The sequence below is a fragment of the Tympanuchus pallidicinctus genome, unplaced genomic scaffold (genome assembly GCF_026119805.1).
Source record: "Tympanuchus pallidicinctus isolate F22 unplaced genomic scaffold, pur_lepc_1.0 scaffold4, whole genome shotgun sequence".
NCBI lineage: Eukaryota > Metazoa > Chordata > Aves > Galliformes > Phasianidae > Tympanuchus > Tympanuchus pallidicinctus.
In genome coordinates this window covers 21,503,773-21,528,555 of record NW_026294758.1, presented here as the reverse complement: position 1 = coordinate 21,528,555, position 24,783 = coordinate 21,503,773, and the positions used below count along the sequence as shown (strand labels likewise).

Sequence of the window (24,783 nt, the reverse complement as noted above, 5' to 3'; positions counted from 1 at the left end):
AATGAGTCAAATTTGGAAAACACATCTCAGTTTTACTTGCAGAAGAAAACATCCATTTTTTCCTATTTTCCTCTCAAGAAGGATGCAGGGTTTTCAGAAAGGCAGAGAACCTGAACGAGGGGAAAGTTAAGAGTAGATTTAGAAATAAGCACTGAATGAGGACAGCCTCAGAGAAAGAATACTGACAAAGTACTCTACTTAAATCTTCATCCCTTTCCCCTCAATTGAAAGCAATCATTGACCTATTAGGCTATTAGGAAGTAATGGTTGCCACATAAAGAAATGAGTCTCTGAAAAGTTTAGTCCCTGAAAAGATTATTAGACCATAGCACACACTGGTATGCAAAGATCAGGAGGAAGCCTTCTTATTCAGCTTTTACTGTACAATACACCAATTTAGTCCATGCAATCACTCTGTCACTTTTACAGAACACTGAAGTCTTTAGAATGCACTTAACTGCAATTACCTCCCAGGAATCCACTGCGCCATAGAAGCTACAGCATATGGTTTAAAAAAATGTTTTAAACAAAGTGGGTAAATAGAACTGAGAAACAACAGGTAAAATTAACTGTGGGGTGTGTGGCATGGCACATGGACAGAAACTGCTACAGGCCTTACTCTGTTCTCAGGTACTTACAATGAAATGACTCTCAAGTTGATGTGATCTGCGCTGTAGCTCTCAGACACATAGACAAGGAAATTACACATGGCTAGCAACAAAGAGCAGCACTCAAAAGAACAACCTAGTGAAACAAACGTCTTACTTAAATTTGTAAACATGGAACAGGACAAATACGAAGCCAAATCTCCCAGCAATGTATGAACAAAACCCTTTCATCTCCTTAGCACCTTCCCCTTCTTCTTGGGCTAGGCCAGCACTCTGAAATAAATATCTGCAGTTCTAGTTAGCTGTAGTGCCTGCAGAAGTCTTCAGAGGATCACAAGACTCTCCAAAGATTGCACAGTTCAAAGGTGCACAAAGGCTCTCTCAGTTTCAGCCTATTATGTATTCACATGAGAAAATAATTTTGGTATTGAGACTGCCAAGACAAGCAGTCAAAGGCAGTGAACTGAAGAAGCAGCACGGGAAAATAGTTGTACATGTATTCAAAATGAATTACAACAGGCAGGTAAGGGAAACGGAGTCTAGCAAATCCTGAGAGAGAAATAATTATTTCCAGAGTGAGATTTAGAGATTCCTGACTCACCTAAATTGCCTTTTCAGTGAGTTTCAGATTTGGAAATCTCAATAAATAATGGTATATCCTCATTCTGTGTTGCATAGCAATGCTCGCTTTCAAAAATCTGAGTAGTTACAGAGAATCTCAATTCATAATGCTTAAAGTTGAAGGCATAAAGTTCACAAGGCATAAAGTTATCATTTTTCAACAATTTCCTTTGAAAATTCTGCACACTAAATCAACCTCTACATACAGAGTTGCCAACTATTTTATGCTTGAAGCAAAACTTTGCTTCTTTGTTTATGAAAAGAACCACTTGTAAGCATATACAAAGACAATACACTAAATATAATAACCTTACAGTGACAAGTTACAAGTTCTTTTTCGTGTAACTTGTTAATTGTTTCTCACCCCATATTTTATAAAATAAGCTGCCTTCACAACAGATCAGTTCCAGATAGAGTAACATTAGCACCTTGCCTGCAAAGCGAAACAAAACACGTTTCCTTATTTTTATTAAGTGGGGAAAAAAAATGACAGTGAAAATAAATCCAAAATTCTTTTTGACCTGCTTATGATCTAGGTTTTTCCACAAATACTATTTTTATAGGAATCTCCTACTAAGTAAACTCATAGCATAATATCTTTGCAAGACATCCACTCTGTTTTATGAATAAGATTTTCATGTCTGTGAAATTTAAATTATAAACCTTATTTATTTTTTATTAATGACTAAAAATATATATTCCTTTCAAGTGCATGGTTACTAACAGTGACCTGCTATGATCGTGATTGTAACGAAGTACACGGTTGTAGTGTCAGCCTAAACATGACATTTCCTAACACCTTGTGAAGAGAGAGGAAAGAAAGAATATCTAACCTGTTATAATGAGCAAAAATCCAGAATTATTCTGAGAACCTCTGTTTGGGGTAAAGTGAAGAAAAAAATCAATTCATGGTCTACACAAATGATTACCTTAGACAGAGGAAGAGAACAGTACACAGAGATGCCACTTCTGCCACGGAGGAGTTTCTGTCCTCTGTCAACACTCTCTGTCTTAACTGCAGCCTGGCTCCTTGGCTACAGCCATGGTTTTACAGTCAGCAGCTACAGAACAGTGGTAGTGACTAAAATGGTCATCAAATGCTATTACTGAAGTACTTCACTTCATGGATTTGATATTTTGCTGTGTTCTTGTATGAAGTATGTGACAGCCTCGAACTTCATAACTATTCAGCATGACCACCAGCTGATTGGTGTGTGAGTACAGCCATACACCAAGCAGTGATGGTACCAATCTGTCTTCCTCCTATGTGTGTCCCTCATATTCCTCTCTTGTTGTCCTCTTCTGTACACACTCTTAAAGCAAAGGGGAAGAAGAAGAGTTGGGGAAGGATCACCGAAGTGAGAAAAATAGAGAGAAACTGAGCCAACATGGAGAACCTATTAATGCAAGAAGGGAACACAGCTCAGTTTAAAAAGCTGCAGTTTAAAAGCTTAGAACTTTTAAATGCGACCTTGCACCATCATTCTTCATTCATCAAGAAAACAAAAAAATTGGGGACTTCATCATTCAAATATCATGTTGTTTACTTACTGCAGAAACTAAATTCTATACTATTTGGCATATTTCTGAGCATTAACCATGATATTTAGTGCTGGCGCAGGGTAAAGTTGTCTGCAAGTAAACGGAGAAATATGAGACCACACGTAGTAACTTGATAACTCAAACATCCTGACCAGAAAGCAGGAAACCAAGCACAGGATCAGTGATGATCTTCCCCAAATTGGGGACAAAGCAGTGAAAAGAGCATAAGATAGGCAGAAGCAGGTGAAAACTCACCACTGGAGCAGTTGGGTCCTCCCCAGCCAGGCTCACACTGACAGGTGTTTGGAGCAATACAACGACCATGGACACATTTGTCAGCACAGTGAGCTGTCAGTGAAGGAAATATAAAAATAATAAGTTACAGCTCCTAGTATTAAAACAAATATTCAAAAATTACCCCCAATCATGATGTTTCATGCCTCCAACATTGTTTAAAAGCAAAATAAATAAGAATACATTAATGTTCGATGGCCTCCATCAAAATATGCTTTCTAACCTCTGTCTCTTCTATTTTTTCATGTTTTGAAGGCTCCAGCTAAACTATATAGATATCATTCAAATATGTATACATGTAGAAAAGAGAAAATCATCCACATTTAGTGAAAAAAAACAGTCCTATCGTAATACAGGTTGGAAAGCTGTCTGGCCATGGTAGGGGGCAACTTGCTTTAAGTGTCACTGCTTGAGCAGACTGTTGAATCAGGACTGCCAATCTCAACCCACTCTGTTATTCTGTGAACCCAAGTCTTATGTCAAGGGATATGGAAACCTCTGCAAGCAAAAAGAGTGTGGATAAATATGATTTGCAACATATCAGTATCTTAACATTGATTTTTTGAATGGTTGCACAGTTCAAAACTCTGATGACAATTAAGGCAAGCCACAGTGTGTAAATTTTGTGAGTCACTGCAACCTTTATAATAGTGCTAAGTGAAGCTGCTTGAAACTTTTCATTATCAATACTCATTATGCTTTGCAAGCACATATATGTGCGTTTCTACAGTTATGGCTTATTTCAAAATAAGGCTTTCTTTTTAAACAAAACTTGAAATGGCTCCAATACCCAGCACACCAATACAACTTACTCAGAATATGAGACACTGAAGAAATTGGCAATCAGCAAGTTGCTGGCAATATGTTCATAAAGAAATGCTCTCAGCTTTCCAAAGTACATACAGTGTAATAATTTCCATCCAGTTCAAACAGGAATAAAACTTCAAAGATGTGCAAAGGATGAGAATTGTCTTATACCTTCATTTCCAGAAAAGCTGTGACAGGAATCTTACTGGTATACCAATCAATACAAAGTGATCAATACGAAAAGACAAGGCTATGTTTACAAGAAGATTAATGAGATTATACACAAATTATTTATGTTTTAAAAGGATAGAAAATACTACACAGTAACTAGGAAAAATAACTTGGCAAACTGCAAAAATTGCAATTTTTTTCCTAATTCGACATCATAAAGCAGGACAGTCATCTTTACATTTTGTGTGGCCATACAAAAAAGAAAGACACAAAGTGATAAACAGTATATATTACTAAAATCATTCATTATTTGAGATCACAGACATCCACTACCTTTAAGTTAGTTTTATTTTTTTTAATTTAATTACAACCTTTAAGTTTCCTTCTTAACTTTTATGCCTTACAAGCCATTTTTTAGATGTGCATTAAAATGATCTTCACTAGAAATTACCAGGGAGAATATCTGTAACTGTCCAGTAATATGAAGTAGTTAAAAAAAAAAACAACCCTATTTAATTATTCTCTACCTATTATGGAAATAGTTACTAAATAATACATCACACATTTACATTTTTTACATCTAGACATGAATTACTTACATCTTTGAAGATTCTTGCCTAATAAGTACTGCCTTTGGCACTTAGTGTTTTTCAGGGCCAATTGTGTGAAAAATCTTCCCAGTAAACCATAAGACAATATGTCTCTGTGTGCATGTGTGAAAATCTTAATGAATATCAACACGCAAAACCCAACATCATTAATAATGTATGCATTTTTGACATTCAAAACTCTGCTGACTCTACAAACTAGAATACATGTGGATAAGGAACACTGACGAACCTTACAAAATGTTTCTTCCAAACAAACTCAAAAATAGTTAAAATATGTGGCACACAAATATATAAAATCCCTTCTGAAAGTAGAGTAACATGTAATTCTTTACTTTGAAGAGGTTGAACTAAAGCCAAGAATGTTTCAAAGATGCTGAAAGTATATATATTTTTTAAATCCTGGTTTTCTTTTTTAAGTTTCTTAATGCCAAAAAATATATCCAAACAAGGAACAATTTCCAACTATATTCCAGACATACATAAAAACCTATTCAGTAACCAAAAGAATTATTCTGTATACACTAACTAGTCTAACCGATTCTTGCTAACAGAACCATAGTTAACCATAGTCTCCTAAGAGACTGTCTCTACAAAAATTTTTGCAATGAATATGGGGAGGAGGGAATCATAATTTACTTCATGATCTAAAAAATGTGCAAGGTGCAAGCAGTGTGAAGAGTACTAGAAAACGAGCTGAATAGGCCTAAATGACATCAGAAACAGTGAGAATTTTCTCATTCCTCTTACGCAAGCTGTAAAGAAACACTTATGTGCAAGAGCAAATGAAAATCTTATTCCGAAATCTCTTTGATACTGAGCAGCGCAAAGAATCACCAAAAATTCACTGACAGCAGTAAATCGTCTAAATCATACCTTGTTCCTTTCTAAGCAAAAATCAGTTATCATATGAAAAGCAATCAGAGATTGCAGTTGCGTATTTGCTTTTTCATCTTATTTTCCCCATTCTTCTGTGTCTTATTGTTTCCTTTACATCATCCCTAAAATTTTGCCTTGTCAAACTCACATACCTATACTTCAGCAGATCACATCTTTGCATTTTCATAAGCACAGGAGGAAGATTTGCCTTTCCTAACTATACAGTATCATCACCCAACTTGAAGCATCCATAAAATATCCTTCCCAGTTCCCCAGACAGAGGGTCACCTGGCTTCTCAAGTTCTCTTCCTACCTCTTGTGTTTCTGCCACCAGCCAAATAAAAATGCCCTGCTGAGCAAACTCAGCAACGTGAATCACATTGAAAAGATCTTAAGTCTTAAGTGTCAAAGCCACAATACCACATCAATACCACATCAATACCACATCAATACCACATCAATACCACATCAATACCACATCAATACCACATCAATAACACAATTACAGCAATCTGAAAATGAAGTGAGGCAAAGGCTTCTCAGAAAACAATCAATTGTAGACATTCTGCATCACCACAGTTTTGGAAGGGATGCTTTTACCAGGGAGCTAAGCCAGTCATACAAGAAACATAATGTATGTAATGCAATTTTAGATCAAGATGCCATTTTTACGTACTGATTATATGACTCATAATGATACCAAAGAGAGGAGGGAGATGGGAGATGGTGTTCAGCTCAAGAGAAGACTGCAATTCAAACACCTGCATACATGCTGATGGACTCCAGCATACTGCTTGCTGTGGAGATGCCAACTGCTCCTCCTACTACTTTAAATATCACAGCTGAGAGGAGTAATTCCAGCATCTCATACAACTTCTGCATTGGAGTGTATATGAAGAGTGGAACATAAAACTTGAAATTTCTGAATGGCATTTTATGAATCTGTTCTCTATGGTTAAGAAAATGCCATGTAGTTATTTAATCGTAAGTCACCACTGACAATATTTAGACAGCTGTGCATTCCATTACCTAATGTAAAAAGACAGAAAAGTATTTCCAGTAATAAGTTGTGAAGAAGACTATTCTTGCCTTTAATTAAAGTTCATGCATGCATTTTTATATCTGTCATTTATTTCCTTTAAAAAAACAAACATAAATCAATTAAAACGAATAAAAGCTTGAAATATTTTGATTGTAATTACGCACATAGATAGATGAGCAGGAGAATCCACTACAGTTCCCAGATTAGACTTCCAGCTTTTGAACAAATGAGTCAGGTCTTCAAATAAACAGTTCCTTGAAGTCATACCTGATTTCATACCTGAAATCTCCTATTAAGTGAAATTCTGATCAACTTCAAGGAGAATTAATATTAGAAAGAACAGAGTGATAACTGAATGAAGTCTGTACTTTCAGTATTAAGTATATCTGCATATTATTAATTCACAGAAATTATTTCCAACAAAAGAAATCATAACAAATGCATGACTCCATGGTTTTTCATTTCTGCTAATACCATTCTAACTATATTTGGATACCTACAGTCTTTGGAAAGAATAACTTGAAGAGTTACATCCCATTTTTTGAGAAAAATAAGCTTCTTTGCCTGTTAAAGATCTCAAAATTTTGTGAGTGATGTTTGAGTGCATAAATAATTTATACTCAAAATTGAAAAGGATTCTTAGATATCGCATAAAAATTACCTCCAACTTCCTTTACCTTAATTAAATCATGGTCTCTCAGCACTTTCTGTGCAAGATGAAATCCATGTACCTTTTAAACTGCATTATAAATGTGCCTTTTTCAAATGAAGTCTTTCCTTCTATGCTGCATGTTAGAACAAACCCTTTGATCAATCCTTTTTTTCTGCTTTGATATCTGCTTTTTTGTTAAGGTGAATGGTATTCAGTTACGTACATCAAGATAGATTCTTAATTCTACCCATAGTCTGCCGATTTTCCATTTCCTGTTACAGGGAAATTCAACAGGCTTAATCCTCCCTTAGTGCTCTTAGGAATCTATTAGACCATAGAAATTGTACGTAAAGTTAATGTTCATGCTACCAAAATGCTGCAAGGATTAATCTACTTTGTCAACACACAACAAATCAACAGCTATCTTAATGCCTGAACTCCTTCAACAAAATTGGATGGATTTTGTAAATGTAAAAAAAAGAGATGACTATGCTTTTATGTAAAACCATCCCAGTGCGGAACCCAGTCTAGCACCCATATGACAAATCTCCTTGAGATTGAGAACAAAAAGTGACAGCAAATTATTTGGAATAAATAAAAGACTAAGCATGGAGTTTTTAAGTCTCTGAGTGAATTGCTCTATAGAACTTGATAAAATGAATCTACCTTTGAATCTGCCTGCAGAGCAGATCACCTCAGGAAATCCATTAGGTCTAACCATGAACTACTTTCATGCCCTATCTGAAGAAAACCTATAAAAGTATTCTAAAAAATGCACTGCAATCATTAAGAGAAAATAAATAAATAAAGGGGAAAAAAACCAACAGCCAAGCTACAGTTGGCCTGCCCTTCTGCAGCTGTCAATAGTGAAGCCAGAAATCAGAAACTCCATCTCTTTTTAAACAGCAGTTATATAAGGAGTTTACAGAACAATGTAGCAGTGGAAGTACTGAGATCCTCCTTCCTGTTCATTAACATTCTAGTACTGATGCCTAATGCAATGCTGGAATTTAAGTAAATTTAAGTAAAAATATTGGATATTTTATCCACCTGAACACAAACTCAGGTGGCACAACTACTTAAGGGTGGCAAAGTTTGTGTTCAGAATGACTGAATACTCCTTGCTGTTATTACCTTACTCTGCAAAAGAATCTGTCTACTGGCCAAAGGTTACATAGAAAAAATACTGTTTTGTCATATTTATTAACATCATTTAAAATACTGAGCTTAAGTGAATCTATTCAGTCTGGACTCAGAAAGATTCTGAAAAGTATGTATTTATAACACATAAAATTCAGAGTGCTTTTATGTGACTATTGGTCATTCTTTTCCTACATGAATACAACATTTAGAGCCTTCAGCAATGTAAGACTACCCCATTTTTACAAAGGCTTCATACAATGATAAGCAATTTTCTTCCCATAATAAGCAGTGAAGTAGCACTACCATTAGTAAGCAGTTACCATAGGGGAATAGCAAATTGTGAGTGTTCAAGCTGCAAATTCCCAATTAGTATTTTCAAAGGGAAGTCACAGGATTTCAGTTCATCACTGGATGCAGTGAAGTGTTGACTAATACCCAAATCATCTACCAGTAGGATTTTCTAATTGAGCTTTTTAAATCGAGAAGTCAAATAAAGGAGCAAATACAGAACAGCATATCAACAGCACATGTATTTTACTGTTCCATTGCTATTTTTCTCCTCTACATCCTCCCCAAATAAAAAAATAATCCACACTATGGAAACAACTCCAACAGAAATCCTGCCTGCATTGCAGAGCAGCAATGACAAGAAAGAAGATATAACACTTGTTTCTTATCCTCTTCTCTCTTAACATACAAAAAAGAGAGGAAGTGTATGTATGTTTTTTCAGTATGGTCATGATTTTCTTCTGGAGAAACAATTGGTGTTGGCTTTTCGACAGTGACAATTATGCTTCAGTGACAGGAGAAGAGTGTTCCTCATGTCACTATCCCTTACAGGTTAATTCCAGTTGAAAACATCACACTTATTTTTCAAGTTAAAATGGACAACCAGCCATATCACACTGTATGCAGGTAAAGTCTACTCCAGTATATGTTAAGTGTAGCATGTATAGTACAGAATGTATAAGTTCTTTACTCCAGAACATATGAGTGAAAAAAGCTAGCTGAACATAAAGCACAAAATGTTTCCCTTACTGTGTTAAACATTAAGCTCCTCCATTTTCCCTGAGGAAATGGAGCTCTCACTTTAACTGGTGGTCATGGGTGAAGGACCCTCATGCTCATGCAGGTCAATGACTGCAGAATCAAATAAATGCAAAGTTAGCTCCACAGGAGAATTTTAATTCTTATGTAATTTTAAATATGAATCAGACAGAACAAATTAAGAAACTCACATTTATACTGAATAAATAAATTCAGTGTACGTACTGATAACTAATGTTCAGACTAAAGACTTATCTGCTTCACTGTGTTCTCCTAAACTTGGTAGCAAAATCTAGTGGCAAAGACAAATCTTTCATTATCCACAATTTTGTAGGTTTTGCTGGAGGAGGTTTTGCTCCTCCAAACACTGGAGGAGGTTCACCGCTGTCACTGTAGCAGTAAGGGAAATGATAAAGCAGTGAATGCGTCTCTATTTCTCACAATCTTGAGAAAAAAGCACTAGGTAAAGCACCATAATGCAGGCTGGAGGCATTAGGCTGGAGACACGGTGAGTTTAGCCAGGGCCTCATCCAGGGCTGCACTGTGTAGGCCAGCCAGTCCACGTCTTGGCTGAAAGAGGCAATACTAGGAACAGCTGAAAACTAAGGAATGGAGATAGCTGTTTTCCCATTCAGAGCATTCCCATTTTGTTCCCTAAAATTAATAAAAGTATACGAACATACACAGTATAGCAAATGACAGCATAATCACACGACTGTCTCTGAATAACTGAGGCTCTGGTACCTCACCTCCCACAAGTCATCCACCAAAAGGGAGCGAGCAAGGCAATAAACACACAGAATATCAAAGCAAAAAAAAGCTAGACTTACGGACACACATTTCTCTGCTTTCATAAAATCCAGGGCAGCACTGGGATTTTCGCTTGTACATCGTTTTTTCACCATGTCTGTAGGCAATGCGGTAACTGATTCTAAAGGAAAGAATGAATGGTTGTTGCATACATTTCACTTTGAAAATTTATATTCTTATGTATCTTCAAAAATCTACAGACATTAGTAAAAGGAGAAAAAAAACACTCTGAGAAGAGACCTTTATTTATCTGTTGCTGAATTCAAGAGTCTTTGTGGTTCCCAAAAAAAACTTATTTCCATGGCTGGCCAGACAACAGTAAAGTTAAGCATTCTAGCTACTTAAGCAATGTACAAACAGGAGTATCACTACCTTCACAACTAGCAACACCAAAGAAGATTAAAAGCTAGCAAAACAAATCTATTTGCTGTATCACTAATGGAATCAGTTTCCAAGGTAGAGACTTCTGGGATTTACTCTTATAAGGGTGAGTTGGTTTCTATAGGGACAGAGACATTGCGCTGGTTAAGTGCTGGTTAATGCACTTTAAGATATCTTGAATTGTTCCTTAGAGATATTCAAAAGCCATCTGGATGTGATGCAGGACCATTTGTTCTAAGTGGCTCTGCTTGAGCAGAAGGATTGGACAGATGACTTCTAGACATGATCAAAGAATATATTTATACTTCCCTTCCGAGTAACATACACTTTCCCCAGAAAATAAGGTTCAAAGCAGCAAGGTGCCTCCTAACATTTTGGAACAAATACGTCTGACAGGATCTGGGGAAATCAATTTAATTTACTGCATACTTTTTTTCAAATTTGTTCTTTTTCTGTTAGATATCTATGGGGTGATATACCCTAACCTGCCAATAAAATTTATGTGAACTTGCTTGGGTTAGGCATTTTCCAGTTGTCAGATACCTTACACATTACACAGATAAGTCGCTATAGTTAAAAGATCCTATATATCATGCTATATTTCAACAGAGATAAGTTCTCTACAAATACATACAATACCAAGATTTTGACAATATTAGCAATTATACATCACCTGTGTCGTGTGCACTTAAACCAGTTTAGGATGTCAGTACAACTGGTGTAGTAAATTTGATCAAAAGGATGTGGATATGACTCTTGCACTGTAACTGAATAACTGGGGAGAGACAGAGAAAGGCCAGACATATTATTGAGCAAGTGTTTTACAGTAATAATTACTGAAACAGATAAAACAATTGTGCTAACCAAGTCTGTTCAGGAGTCAGAAATTATATTTTAGTCCACACTTTTTGTTTGCTTGTTTTCTGTTTAATTTTGAACAGAGAGCCTTTTTTCAGAAGTATATACTGAAGGTCTTCTACTGCTTTCTGCCAAAATGAGTGTGGTGCCCTAGAAATAAATCTGTGCTCTGAAATCCAGACCCCCCAGAGCTGTCAGTGGGGCCAGAGAAAGAGATCTTCTGCTGCAGCAGGGAAAAATATTGAATCACCCTAGAAAACTCTTGTGCAGACTGTTTGTGCTGGCAGCCTGTCAGTCTGTGGTTGCGTAAAAGAGTTAGAAAATATGGGAATGCGTGATCTCTCCCTCTTGTAGCACTGGTTCCCAGGAGCAGTCAAAACACTTGGTGAGTGTACAGCCCATCTGAATTTCCATGCCACCTTTGACCCCTCAGCACCTACTAAAGGGTAACAACCACAATCTCCTCCTACTGCTATCACCTATACTGAGAGAAAACATATCCAGATCCGTTCACTCCTCACTGCCCAGAACTTGCTCCCTGTTTTCCCTATTCCCTAAAAAGGCAAGCATCTCTAATTCGTCCAGCTGTAAGACAGCCTGACAAAACGTCTGTGCTTGCTTGTTGCTGAACACCACGTTCAGAGTTCAGAGTTCATCCGTGAAGATCATTTTATAACAGAGCTGGTAGGTTTACAGCACTGCGACTGAGAGCAGCAGCCACAAACTTGTATCTGGAGGCTTTACTCTGCTGTAGCTGTATTCATTCCCCTGCTGCCCGTTCTAAGAAACAGCACCAGTTTCAGGAAGTTCACTTGCAGCTCCTCATTTCTGAGGCTTAAATAATTAGAGAAAGATAAAACTTTATTCAAAAACTGAATGTGCTTGATGAACATTTTTTCTTCTGCAGACTTTCATCATTTTATAACATGTTACCCTATGTAAACATTGCTGTTTTTTGCCATTTTGTTTTCAGTACTTTATGTCTTCCCTCAAAACCTCTGTTATGGATAAAAACGATATACAATGTGGAGTAGCATCAAGTAATAACCTCAACTTGAGCCTGAATGTTGTAAACAGGTATTTAGTATGGTAACTTCATGTACCAAATATTGTATATACTAAATTGCATGCAAAGTTTCTGCTCCTACCCTTGCTTAACACAAGCTGAGATTAATTGCTGAGGAAAATCCTTAAGTACATTTTTTTATATGCAGACTTTATAAAAAATGAAATACAAGTTTCAACTTTTTCTGCAAAGATTTAGCCACATCAATTGCACATAAATGTACAGCAGCATTCCCAGCATAAAATACAATTTACTTCCAGTGAAGACACTACTTATGTTTTCAAATGAACACTTAGACTAGCTCAGGAAATAGCTGATCAGTCATGGCCTTAATAAAATAACAGCAGTGAGACATTCAGGCCTTGTTTCACTACCACAATCTTCACTCAAGAAAAGTACAACAAATGCTTGCAGTTCAACCTCTGCTACCCACTGTGAGCATTCTACTTGCAATTAACATGAAATTCGTGAACAAATTGATTAACTAAATGCATGAATTTATAGCTGTATGTTACAAATTTCTGAACCTCATCAAAAAAATTAAACAACAAATCTTAATTTGGATTCCAAGAATGTTGAAAAGGAAAGAATCAGCATAATCAAATTTGGCCAAACTCCAATATGGCTAATTGCATTTTGCATATGTAAAAGCTCCTTTTCACTTAAATAAGAAAAAAGCTTTGATCCCTTTCTTGTCCTTAGATGGTTCTGTAACACTGCCTGTGCAACTGTTGTGGTTTTTGCGTTCTAACTACTACCACAAAGATGGCTGCATTTCACTCCAGCATGAAAGTCTTTTACTTACCCTGAAGTTACTCTGCCCATGTGTTAGCATAAAATTTTATTCCTAGCTCATTATTCAATTGAAAGTTTTAAATCACTTAAAATGTGTTAAGTAAAACATACTAGTAAAACATACATTATTACAATCAGTATTTGTATCAAGTTTTCTGTTAAAGAAACTATTACCTTTCCCAGTGGCTACACACATTTGGATCTTCAAGATTTAAAGATAAAGTTGTCCCCAGCCAATGGTACAGGAGAATAATTGGGAATCCAGAAAGGGAGTTCAAATGAAGAAACATCTTTTCAAAAAGGTAGCCTGTAAAAAATATATATATATATATATATTTATGATTTATGAAGATATTATACAAATGATAAAGGAGCCAAAACTAACTAGTCATTTTATTAGGATATATATATAATCAATGGTTTGGTGGTAAAAACCAGTGGGTACTTCAAGAAACAGATGATGCCTGCCCAGCAGCAGTAAATACATGCCCATTTTTGGTAGAAAACAAATGAAATCATTTTCTGCAAGTGGCTGGGCAGCCATCACCAAATCGCAGTCAGTTAGACTCAAACCACTTCATGGTGGTTGTCCTACCAGATAACTGATACAGACAGATGTAGTTTAAAGGAAATGCTAGAGCCTCCTGAAGACCACAACAACAAAAATACCCCCATTAAAGATTTGGCTGACAACCTGTCATCAAAAAAGCCTGAACTTGACTTACTCAAAAAAGTGATTTGTGCTTCCCCATTGATGGATAGCAGCATCAACTTTTTCAAAACTGCAGATAAAGACCTTAGGCAGCTTCAGCTGATGTGGCACTTTCTGTTAAAACCATATCTCCGAAACTATGAACAGGTTTCACAATGCAGCCTCTCTAAGGATGCCTAAGCACTAAAAACCTGGGCCGGCAAGCATGCAGTGTCTGCTCAGGAAAGGCTGCATCTCAGTACCTGGTGCTGCCTCAATTTTAGCTCATGCACAAAACACCTCCCCACAGGGGATAGGGAAAGGTGTCATATGATCTTTTATTAATTCTTCAGGATGTTAGACAACACTATTAGTAGGTGCAACATTAGTTCACGATTTGCAAAAAATGTTACAGTGCTTTTTACTAACTAGCCAATAATTCCTATGCAAACAAATTAACTAACGAGAGGAAGAGTTTCAATCAATTTGCTTTAAATCGTCAAAAGACAGTGTCTCATTTTATTCTAGTGTTACTGCTCTTTTAAGTCAAATTCCCCATATAGCCTGCATAAATATCTCCTTCATTACCAGTTTTACAATTCCCAAATAGAAAAAGCATTCTGCTCATAAATGAATTACCTTAATAACATAAAAGTCTAGAAGATTATCTCAGTACTCTGAGTCTGTCTTAGATTTCAAGCAATGTTTTAATTTACATACCAAATCACGTAGAACCTGACTTACCTTAAATTCATAAATGCCAGAATGAAAGCTGGCAGAAGATAATCTGTAATGGCTCAAACTACCCTTCCTCCCCTTCTGGGAAACATTTGACCTTATATCTCAATTTTCAAACAAATTTTAACACTATATTTCTTCTGAGATAAAAAAAAAAAAAAAAGAGAGAGATAATTGAGTCTAATCTGCAGGACAATAAGAAAATAACTTCTGGTTAATGTACTTTTTTTTCAAATATTACAAATACTTCTAACAAAGTAAAATAATTGAAAATAGAAATTTATTATTTTAAATATTGTGGAACGGGTAAGAGCAAAACACACCAATTACTTACTTTAAGAGAAAACAGGCTACAAATCCATGAAAATAAGGAGATGGAATAGTCTTACTTTACAGGACCCTCTTCAGAAGTCGATGTAAAAAAACTCACAGAAAGAAAATACTGTATTTAAGATAGTTGGGAATGCAGAGATGATCCCATTTTGCTAAATCTCTCTTGAAAAATCATGGCTGCTGAAGGACATTTCATGGTCTATAACTGTTTCTCTGCATAGCAGAGTAGCCAATGTGGAGTTGTTTAAGATGGAATAAAAGCAGATGTATTTTCAACTAATAATTTCAACAAAGTGGCCATTTCCCTCATTACAAATAGTCACTTTGATTATGCAGACTGTAAACTGTATTTCTTTTTTTTTCTTCTTCTCAACTTCAGTAATTTTCCTTTTGGATACATTTAACGAAGTATAAAATTAATGAAATAAAATTTTAAAAAAAAAAATTTGCATGAACCCCCTCGTGTACAACTTGATTGCATTCCCGATCTTTTGCTTAATTATTAAGGGAAATCAAAACAGAAAATCAGCACCACTGATTAGCATTGCTAAAGTGTTTATATTAGCAATAAAAAATGCAGATGACTGGTTTAACTCTTGATGTCTTCAGTTAGCACTGAGATACCCTTTGCAGAAATTCACTTTTCTTCTTACATTTTGCTTAAACCATCTCACCCAATAATACATCAATGTCCTCACTATCTACATCCAGTGTACCTTGATTTAAGCAATTAAAAAGTTCAGGCTGCAGGACGCCTTATCTCAGTAAATCAGTGATTAGTAGAAGTGAGAGGAATATAATAACACACACTAAAACTGACAGCTCCTCTGGCCTGCTACATAATATTGTGTTATTCATGTTCCCAAGCCATAAACTCTTTCTACCAGGCATCTACAGAAAACTTTAAAATCTAATTACCCTAAAACTTGGAGTAAAAGCCATCTTCATTTGCATTCGAGAAGAACCTTTAAGGTAAGTCCTGTGCAGTGAGGTGACAGTCTGTTTAGATCAGACATATCTCTGTTTCCATGGGCTTTAATGCAGTCCCACAGTTTTAAAATGTGAACAAGAAAGCAATACCACTGCATGAAGCATCTGCAGATTACTCCCATATGCTTCTGTGCTCCTATTAAATATACTTAGCTTATGATACGTCTACTTTATCAAATCAAGATATTAATAGCCATCAATAATAGTCATATTAACAAATTGAACATCCCAAGGCATACTGTAATTACTAACAAGCTCATTTTTAAGATGGAATAACAGGTGTATCCTAAAAATATGCTCCCCAAAATTATGAATACTTGCCTAAAACACTTCAAATGTGAGCAACTACATGAACTACATTAATCCCACCAGTAAGCAGATGAAAAAGCCTGTATTTATATAATATATAGGCATAAACAAAGCTAACAAGTTCTGTCATCTGAGATTTTTAGGCACTTTCTATGTGAACACCAGCAGTGTTGATACTCTGCACACATTCTGGTTTGTTATTGTTTTTTCTATACAATGTAGGATGAAAACCAGAATAAGTAAAAAAAAAAGAAAAAGAAAAAGAAAAGAAAAACAAATCATTTTCTCTGACTACTGAATACTGAGATGTGATTTCAAATGAGTTTCTCAGCCTGCTTCAAGCAGGGCTACAAGCATGACACAGAGACACAGCTATCCCTTAGACTGGTCTGCACAAAAGGTAAATGGGGGAGAAGGGGAAGATAAAGCAATGCAAAGCAAAAAGTGAAGCTTGCTCAAGACTGTGAACAAATTTTTTATGGTCAGCAAAATCAAACCTTGCTGGTGAATCAAGCAGGATTAGAACTGCACTGGCAACAAAGAATACGATGATACAGTTGCTAAAATGACATAATGCACCCAAGACTTAGGGAAATGCTGAGGTAGCTTTCTCATTAGTTTTGCAAAAGCATTTTTACACTGCAATATAAAAAATGCAGCAGGAATATGCAATTTAACTAGAGGATGAACTTCAGGATATTAAGCTCTTTCTATACTCTGTTGTGATATCTGGAAAATTTTACACCACATAGTTCTGTCTTTTTGCAGTGTCACAGCATGGTCTGTCAAACAGTGTTCTCTGGGCTGCAGTTCAATGGGTTGTTTAAATTGCACTTACACTGCATTATCCTCTATGTACAGTAAATCCTATTTTAAAAAATCTTCATTCTGTCCGTCACAGATGAACTCTGACTGAATTTGTGAACTGCATAGTCACTACTAAAGATTCTGTTGCTGATAGCTCTGTCCTTACGATCTCAAGGCCGTGAAAAAGGAAGGGGCCCATAACAGACTGCTACCAGCATGTAGAAATTACAGCCCCAGATGAGGTAAAGACATTCTGTGAAGATCTTCTGGTGAATTTTTTGGTCCTTTAGTTCCTGCTTAGTGTTCCTGATACCTTCATGCTGTTCTCACTCCCAAGGTTCAGATCCTCTACCAGATCCACAATTTGTTTATAAAATCATCTCTTACACAGCTGATGTCAAGTGAAGCAAAATCTGAGCCTGACCTAATCTTGTCAATAATGATTAGTCCCATGTTAAATTCTATGAAGAAAATCTGATTGCTTTCATTGATTGCATTAGAAAATTAATAGACGGAAGAACAGAAAGCAGTTCTCCTTTGGAAATCAGTTGGATAATGTCACATGAAATCTCACTCATAAAATAAATACAAACTAACCTTGAATAGCAGCATTATCACATAAACCCTAGGTGTCTGGAAAAACTTTAAAAAAAAAAACCAAACAAACACAACAATCACACCATCTCACCACAAGTGACCATCTCTTCTTGAATGCTCAAAATATGTCACTCCAAAGACATCATTGCTGGTTAGGGGAGCACAGAAGAGACCAAACTACCATTCATCTTCAAAGCTGAGATTTTTCTCGACAGAACATGTGAAATTCTGGCAGTTTGCTAAATGATAACTCAAAATGGCCTAAACTGAATGGCTCTTTCAGAACCTAACCATCAGAGATGACAAGCCCCTTTCTTGGTGCAGGTTAAAAAAGATAACCTTCTTGTGCTTCTTTAAAATGTTAATGCACAGACAAATTGTTCCGACAGACCACTTCAACAATATCCTAACAACTTGACTTGCTTGCTGAATATGCTGAATGTATAAGTAGTCATAAAATGCAGTAATCCAATCACTAACCTCACTCCACAAGAGAAGATATTCATTTTCTGATTTCACATCCTACTACACCAAAGCAACAGTCCCTCCAGGTTTCAACTTCAACTCATTTATTCTTCTGCAAGAACCTTTCACAGCAGAAGTCCCTCGGGATGGCAGTCATTTATGCCAATTGCCTACAAGGCAATTAGCAGTATCCCACAGTACTCTATCAATGAAGAAGAGGGTTTCCATAAGACATTTAAGAACAGCTATACCTCCGATGGAGTCTCAAACCTCAGTTAGTACATTTAAGATTCAAAGTGAAAAGAAATGAAAATTTTGAAGAGTCCAAAGCTTTTCTGAGACAGACCATGAGCAGTTAAATGAAAAAATGACTTCAGACTGAAACCTGAGAAATAATCAAATAAAAGGCTGAATATGCCGGAATAGGTCTTTTTCGGAAGCATTTCCCTTCTTTTTTCAAGGACTATACTATGGAGGAAAAAAATAATTAATGAATCACTGTTTTTCCTTTATTTTTCTGTTTCTTTTTAATTATCAGTTGCTTCTAAGAAAGAAAGGAACTTACGTAATAGTAATGTCTGTCTATATGAATTGGCTTAGTGCCTCAAAAATTCCAAATCTATTGCTCATTTAAATTGAAATTAACAGAGACCAAGTTCCAGAGTACCCATTTGACAATCTGCAGATCTAAAAGGAGCCAGGCATTATTAGTCTGTAAGTTCTGGAAATACCTGTTTTGGAATCTATGGTGTCAGTACACTTTAACTAATGAAATAATTCATAGGCTGCATCACTGAACCACTCATTCTTTAAAGAAAAGGAAAAAAAGTGGAATAATATGATCTTAAATAACAGAAAGCATCTTTTAAACTACATTTTGGAACAGGCACTTTCTTAAGCATGAAAACTTTCAAGGGCTGGAGTGGCTGGCCAGTGTCACACTACATATTGTTTCAGAATTGTCTATCAAATTATTAGAGGCTCTGTGTCCAAGTGGAGGCCAGTTACAATTGCTGTCCACCAGCAACTTGTATTGGGATTGGTACTCTTTAACATCTTTATAAACAACCTGGATGACTGGGTTGAGTGCAGTCTCGACTGCAGCAAGCTGACACCAAGCTGAGAGGTACAGCTGATGGAATGAAGGGATCCAGGGGACACGCACAAGCTTGTGAAGTGGGCCTATGAGAGCCTAATGAGATTCAACAAGGACAAATGCCAGGGGCTGCACTTAGGTGAGGGCAACCCCAGGTGTGCATACAGACAGTGAAAAGAACACGAAGGGAGTGGAGAATGAGAGGGTTCCGGTGGATGAAAAGCTGGACATGAGCCAGCAGTACGTGCTTGCAGCTCAGAAGACCAACAGTATCCTGCGTTGCACTTAAAAAAGGAGTGGCAGCAGGGAGAGAGGGGGGATTGTCTCCCTCTACTCTGCCCTTGTGAGAGCCCATCTGCAGTACTGTGTCCAGCTTTGGAGCCACCAGCACAGGAAAGATGTGGAACTGTTGGAGTGGGTCCAGAGGGGGCCATGAAGATTATCAGAAATGTTGAGAGAGCTGAGCTTGTTCAGTTTAGAGAAGAGAAGGTTCTAGGGAGACCTCATTGCTTATGAACAGGAAGGAGACAGACTTGTTTTCTCTGACAGAGACAGGACAAGGGAGAATGGTTTTAAACTAAAAGAGAAGAGATTTAGATCAGGTGTTAGGAGGAACTTCTTTATTCAGAGGGCAGTGAGGCCCTGGCACAGCTGCCCAGATAAGCTGTGGTGCCCCATCCCTGGCCAGGTGGGATGGGGCCCTGGGCAGCTGAGCTGCTTTGGGGCTGGGTGGTTTTTGAGGCCCCAAGCCATTCTATTATACCATGATACAATGAAATTGTTAAACTGGAATTAAAAGGAACAAAAGAAGGTAATTTCACAGATTGGAAGAATCAGAAATTCTCAACTTTCAGCTCTATATTAGCTATGCTGCCCAGTGTTGCAGCAGAGTCCCAGACAACTGGAAACTGAAGCATTTCCTGCTCATTCACCTGCTTACAAACAGAAGAGAGCTATTCCATCACTATAGTGAACTGCATTTTATACGACTCAGTACGTTCCTGCATGTCACTCGTCAGTATCCTGTTCAAGACATATTCTTACTGTAGAAGATCAAATTGAAGTTTCTGGTTTCTTAAAAAAAAAAAAAAAAGGCTCTCTTTGGACCATCAAATTCACTTACAGTTATGCAGCATTTTCACTATACAGTCAAAATGACCACAGGCACTAAACTGGCAAGGATGACATATCCATTTACCAATCCCCTTCTCTCACCTACCAGTGTTAAGAGGAAAAGAAAGTTCAGTGGGAGTCAAGTTTGCATGGGGAAGGAGGCATGGAAAAGAACAAATGCCGGCATGCCAGATCCTTTGCAGATGGACTCATTATTATTCCTCTAGGGCAGGTTGCCAAACATCACAGGCATGGGGTCCTTTCACTGTATGTCATTTTGCACTAAACCAGAGCATTGCTGACATTAAAAGATTTTACATTATTTTCAGGAAGATAACAAATGCAGATCCTGAACATGCAAGGTCATGATCATTAAGGTTACCTGTTGCACATGTGTGAATGGCATATGGAGAACATCTGAAGATTATTCACACAGGAAGCTGCACAGATGAACTGTTAGCAAATAAATCTTTCAGCTAAAAGTGCTGTCCAGCTCTTTTCCAACTAGATGAAAAAATACGCAATAAAGACAGTTGTCTTTATTAAGGCTGTCTAGAATCAAAGACAAAGTATCTGAAAAGTGCAACTTCAGAAGATGAACAGTGGCTAGAACATAAATCCTGATATAAATTTTTTACACAAGAAACATTAAGTGGACTATATAAAATGATGTCAAGAAGGTGTACTTCATATCTGTTTGTAGTCTGGGTATCACTGAAGAATGATTTATTGTTTTAACATTCAGCTCTTATTAAAAAAAAAAAAAAAAAAAAAAAAAGAAACACAAGTTCCTCAAGATGTTTAATATTCTTTTATCCCAAGCCAAATAATGTAACAAGAGTAAGAGATGGTTAAAGAAGCTACATGTGGGATGAGTAAGGACAAAGAAAAGGAAATTACTTCTGAGAATAATTTATACTTGACCAGTTTGGTAAATAGATCACTGAAAAATGTTAACAGCCTGTGTCCATACTGGATAGTAGCATTATCTCAGGCTCAAAATTTTAGTTAATCACAACCTATGGCTTTTTACCATGGAAGAACTCAGGACCAAGAGTAGTCCATGTGCAGTGAAGAGCATGCAAAAGCCTGGCTTTAGAAAGACCAACTTCAATTGCCATACCTTTCTGCTAAGGTTTGTGTGGATATTCAGACATTACTGTTTCTGTGCAAGCTATTGCAGCTGTGGTCTGCAAAGAGGTTCAGATTGTCCTCCTTTTCCATTCCCTCTCCACAGCTGCTGATGGCCTCAGGGCTGGCCAGCTGCTCCTGGGGAAAGCCACCAGCCACATTTTGGAAATAAACAGCAGCGGGACACAGGAATGTGCAAGAGCCAGGATCTGGCTGCTTCCTTCCCCCCGGCTGGGACAAGGCCACCAGCACAGGGAACCGTTGTGGTCTGGGGACAGGCACCAGGCACAAGCCTGAAAGGGTCAGCAGGCATGGGGCTATGCAGAGATGCACCAGTACGTAGATGGCACCTGTCAGCACTGGGCATCCTTCCCAGGATAGCTGTTGATGGATAGTAGTAATGAAAGTAAATACTATACTTTTTAAGACAAGTGATACAGTCCAGAACTTGATCTAGAAACCATATCCAGACTTCTTCACTCCCTTTTCCTATTTTTAATCAAATAATGTAGTCATTACTGGACCATCAGTCTTTAATTGTACAGATGAAGGCTAGAGAGCTAAGATGCATGTGTTTAGAGAAAATTATTTCTCAAGCTAGATGTCACTGGCGTGTATAAAAAGCTCTGTTTTAACAGAATAACTTGGTAAGAAATCTTTACTGAATGTTTAACATAGTCCCCTAATAAGATAACATCACCAGACATCTGATATCTTTCTTTTTTTTTTCCCCAAGGATATTATATTCATAGATGCAACTGTGAAAACTTTGTGGTTGCTGACAAGTTGCCTGGAACAATCCTGTGGTTGCCTAAATACACCAATTCCCTGGTTCCACTTATGCGGAAATTCTCATTCATAGTTTTACCCCTCTCTTGACCGTAGCTTTTGTGCACTTTATTTTCCTATTATCTCAAGCACCAGCCTTCCAGACACTGTATCCAACATTTTGCTAGTGCATAAAAGAGTACAACCACAGGACCCAGACAATTCCTTTGGCTTCCTATTCATTTAGGATCTATTTCAAATGTGTCTGCCTTCTATAAAAGTCTTTTGCTTTCTTGTTTCAGCTCTCTTCAAAGACCTCCTCTGTTTTTTCCTTCCCCAATTACATGCACGTTCTCTTTTTCCACATACACTTCCACATACATTAGATTCTTTTCCTTCCCAGACACAGCCTCTGTCAACACTGACAAAAATCTTCAGTCTGCAGTTCCCCTTCAGACAGCTTTTCACTGGACTCTTTCTTTATGAACATCACATGTAAAAACATACTCATATTCTTGTTGTTAATAAATCTTGTAATTTGTGAACAAATTTGCTGCTAACACTGCTTCAATACGTTTATCTTTGAAATGTCATTTTTATGTAACATTCAAAAGCAAATAAAACTGTTATTTCAGATAGCTTCTGTTTCATGATTTAGACTGAACATTTCATTCCTGTAAATTCTCAACAAAGCACTTTGGACAAACTACCACAGGACAGTCTTTAATTTTCAAAGAAAAAACAAACCACGAAAAAAGTTGCCATCTCATTTGTCTATGTAGCACTGAAACATTTCAATGCATTATTTACTAGGTTTTGTCTTCCACTTTCAGCAATCCAGTTCGAAGCGCCTATGATTCACTGCATAAGACCTCCCTTCTCACAACAATGCAAACCCAAAGCACCCTGAGAGAAGAATGGGGAATCCGTAAGTGTCTTAGCTCACATTTCATTCATTCGTTTCTTCTACCTTTTATTTTGGCTTTTTAATAGTTAGAATGGATATAGCATTCCTCCATTCTTACTCAAAGGGGAAAACTGAGGACTATAGTGCAAACCAAAAGAGCCTAAATAATTCTATTTAATAAAACCACAGTTAAAGGAGCAAATCACATTCTCCTGTAGTCAATGGCAATCCTGCCCTAAAGAGCTTTCAGTGACACTACAGGATAACCTGCTGAGGCCATTTTACACAGTGAGAAACATGTTAGGATCAACTATGGGAGCTCTTTTGGAGTTGCTACTGGATAGAATAATTGGAACTGAATCTATAAACCAATATATGCAAGACCAGACCCATTTTCCTCACTAGTCGTCTCATTTCTTACTTATTCTCCTCCACTATAGCTAAAATACTACATATGAAGTCCCTAATGAGATGCTGTCAAGTGATCACATTATGTCTATTTATAGTGATGGTTGGTTACTTCATTGCTTCTGCTCCAGGAGAGCCTGGGTATGACTTAATTTTACTCTGTATACCCTTGATAAAGCCTATGAGTATCTGCGGTTATGAAAACAGTGTTTGTATTTGTGAGCCTTCTATTTAAATAATCTCTGTCCTTTTCTTACTAGCTTATTTGATTTCCACTGCTCCCTGACATTACATAACCTGGATCGGTGTCCCATCTGTGGCCTGTTATACCTGCAGACATATAAGCAAGCAGTTATGGAACAGCTGGACATTTAAGATATCTAAACTCAATACTTTATTCTTAAAACTGACAAATAAAAAAAGCACTGCAAACTTAAAAAAACATGTTTACAGTTACGTAGTTTTAGTGCTTAGTCTGGCTATTTGTCAGAAGAGAAGAAAAGATATTCCTGGAGAGAAATTCAGCTTGACAGTTGCCTGAGGGCACAGGAGGGATCTCTCTTCTGTAAGTTTGAGTGTGCACACATATATGCATGTGGGTGCCTATGTATACACAAAGGTAAATGCGCACAGAGTAGCACAGATTCACTATACTTCTAGCTACATAACTGAAGCTAATAAACAGCACCTTGCTTTTCAGAGAAGAAATACCACTTTGAAGAAATAAAACTGCTACCAACACTAGTGATTAGTAGTAACAAAACACGTTCTTTCCTTGAATGACCAAGTAAACAGCTGTGCACCTTATGCATTAAAAAGTCTTTGATAATGAGTCATTTCATATCCAACTTTCCAGTAGTGATTTGTATCAATTTCAGTTTTCTCTCACCTCAACTTTGAAGACATCCCAAATCATTAAATTTTTAAATTCATTTATTTTAATGATGAGCCAGACTCTTCTTTAAAAAGAGTGCCTGGTTCATCATTAAAATAAACTAATGAAGGCAACTGCCTTAGACGCTCTAACAATCAAAAGAAGACCTTTTTAATTTCAATTATTATTTTTTTCAAGATAATTTTTCCTATTAAAATATGTTAATTTACTT

At 36.9% G+C, this 24,783-nt stretch overlaps 1 protein-coding gene across 2 annotated transcripts in view; it reads right to left on the bottom strand.

Annotated features, from left to right (window-relative positions):
• Window positions 1–24,783, bottom strand: part of MEGF10 (multiple EGF like domains 10) — a 101,300-nt gene that overhangs the window by 62,724 nt on the left and 13,793 nt on the right. For both annotated transcript variants that reach the window (XM_052701075.1, XM_052701076.1), the window contains exons 2-5: window positions 13,499–13,631; window positions 11,279–11,380; window positions 10,245–10,345; window positions 3,027–3,119 (exon numbers count right to left, since the gene is read on the bottom strand). In XM_052701075.1, coding sequence (XP_052557035.1) covers window positions 3,027–3,119; window positions 10,245–10,345; window positions 11,279–11,380; window positions 13,499–13,614 — 412 coding nt within the window. In that variant the 5' untranslated portion in view covers window positions 13,615–13,631. The remainder of the gene's footprint in view (window positions 1–3,026; window positions 3,120–10,244; window positions 10,346–11,278; window positions 11,381–13,498; window positions 13,632–24,783) is intronic.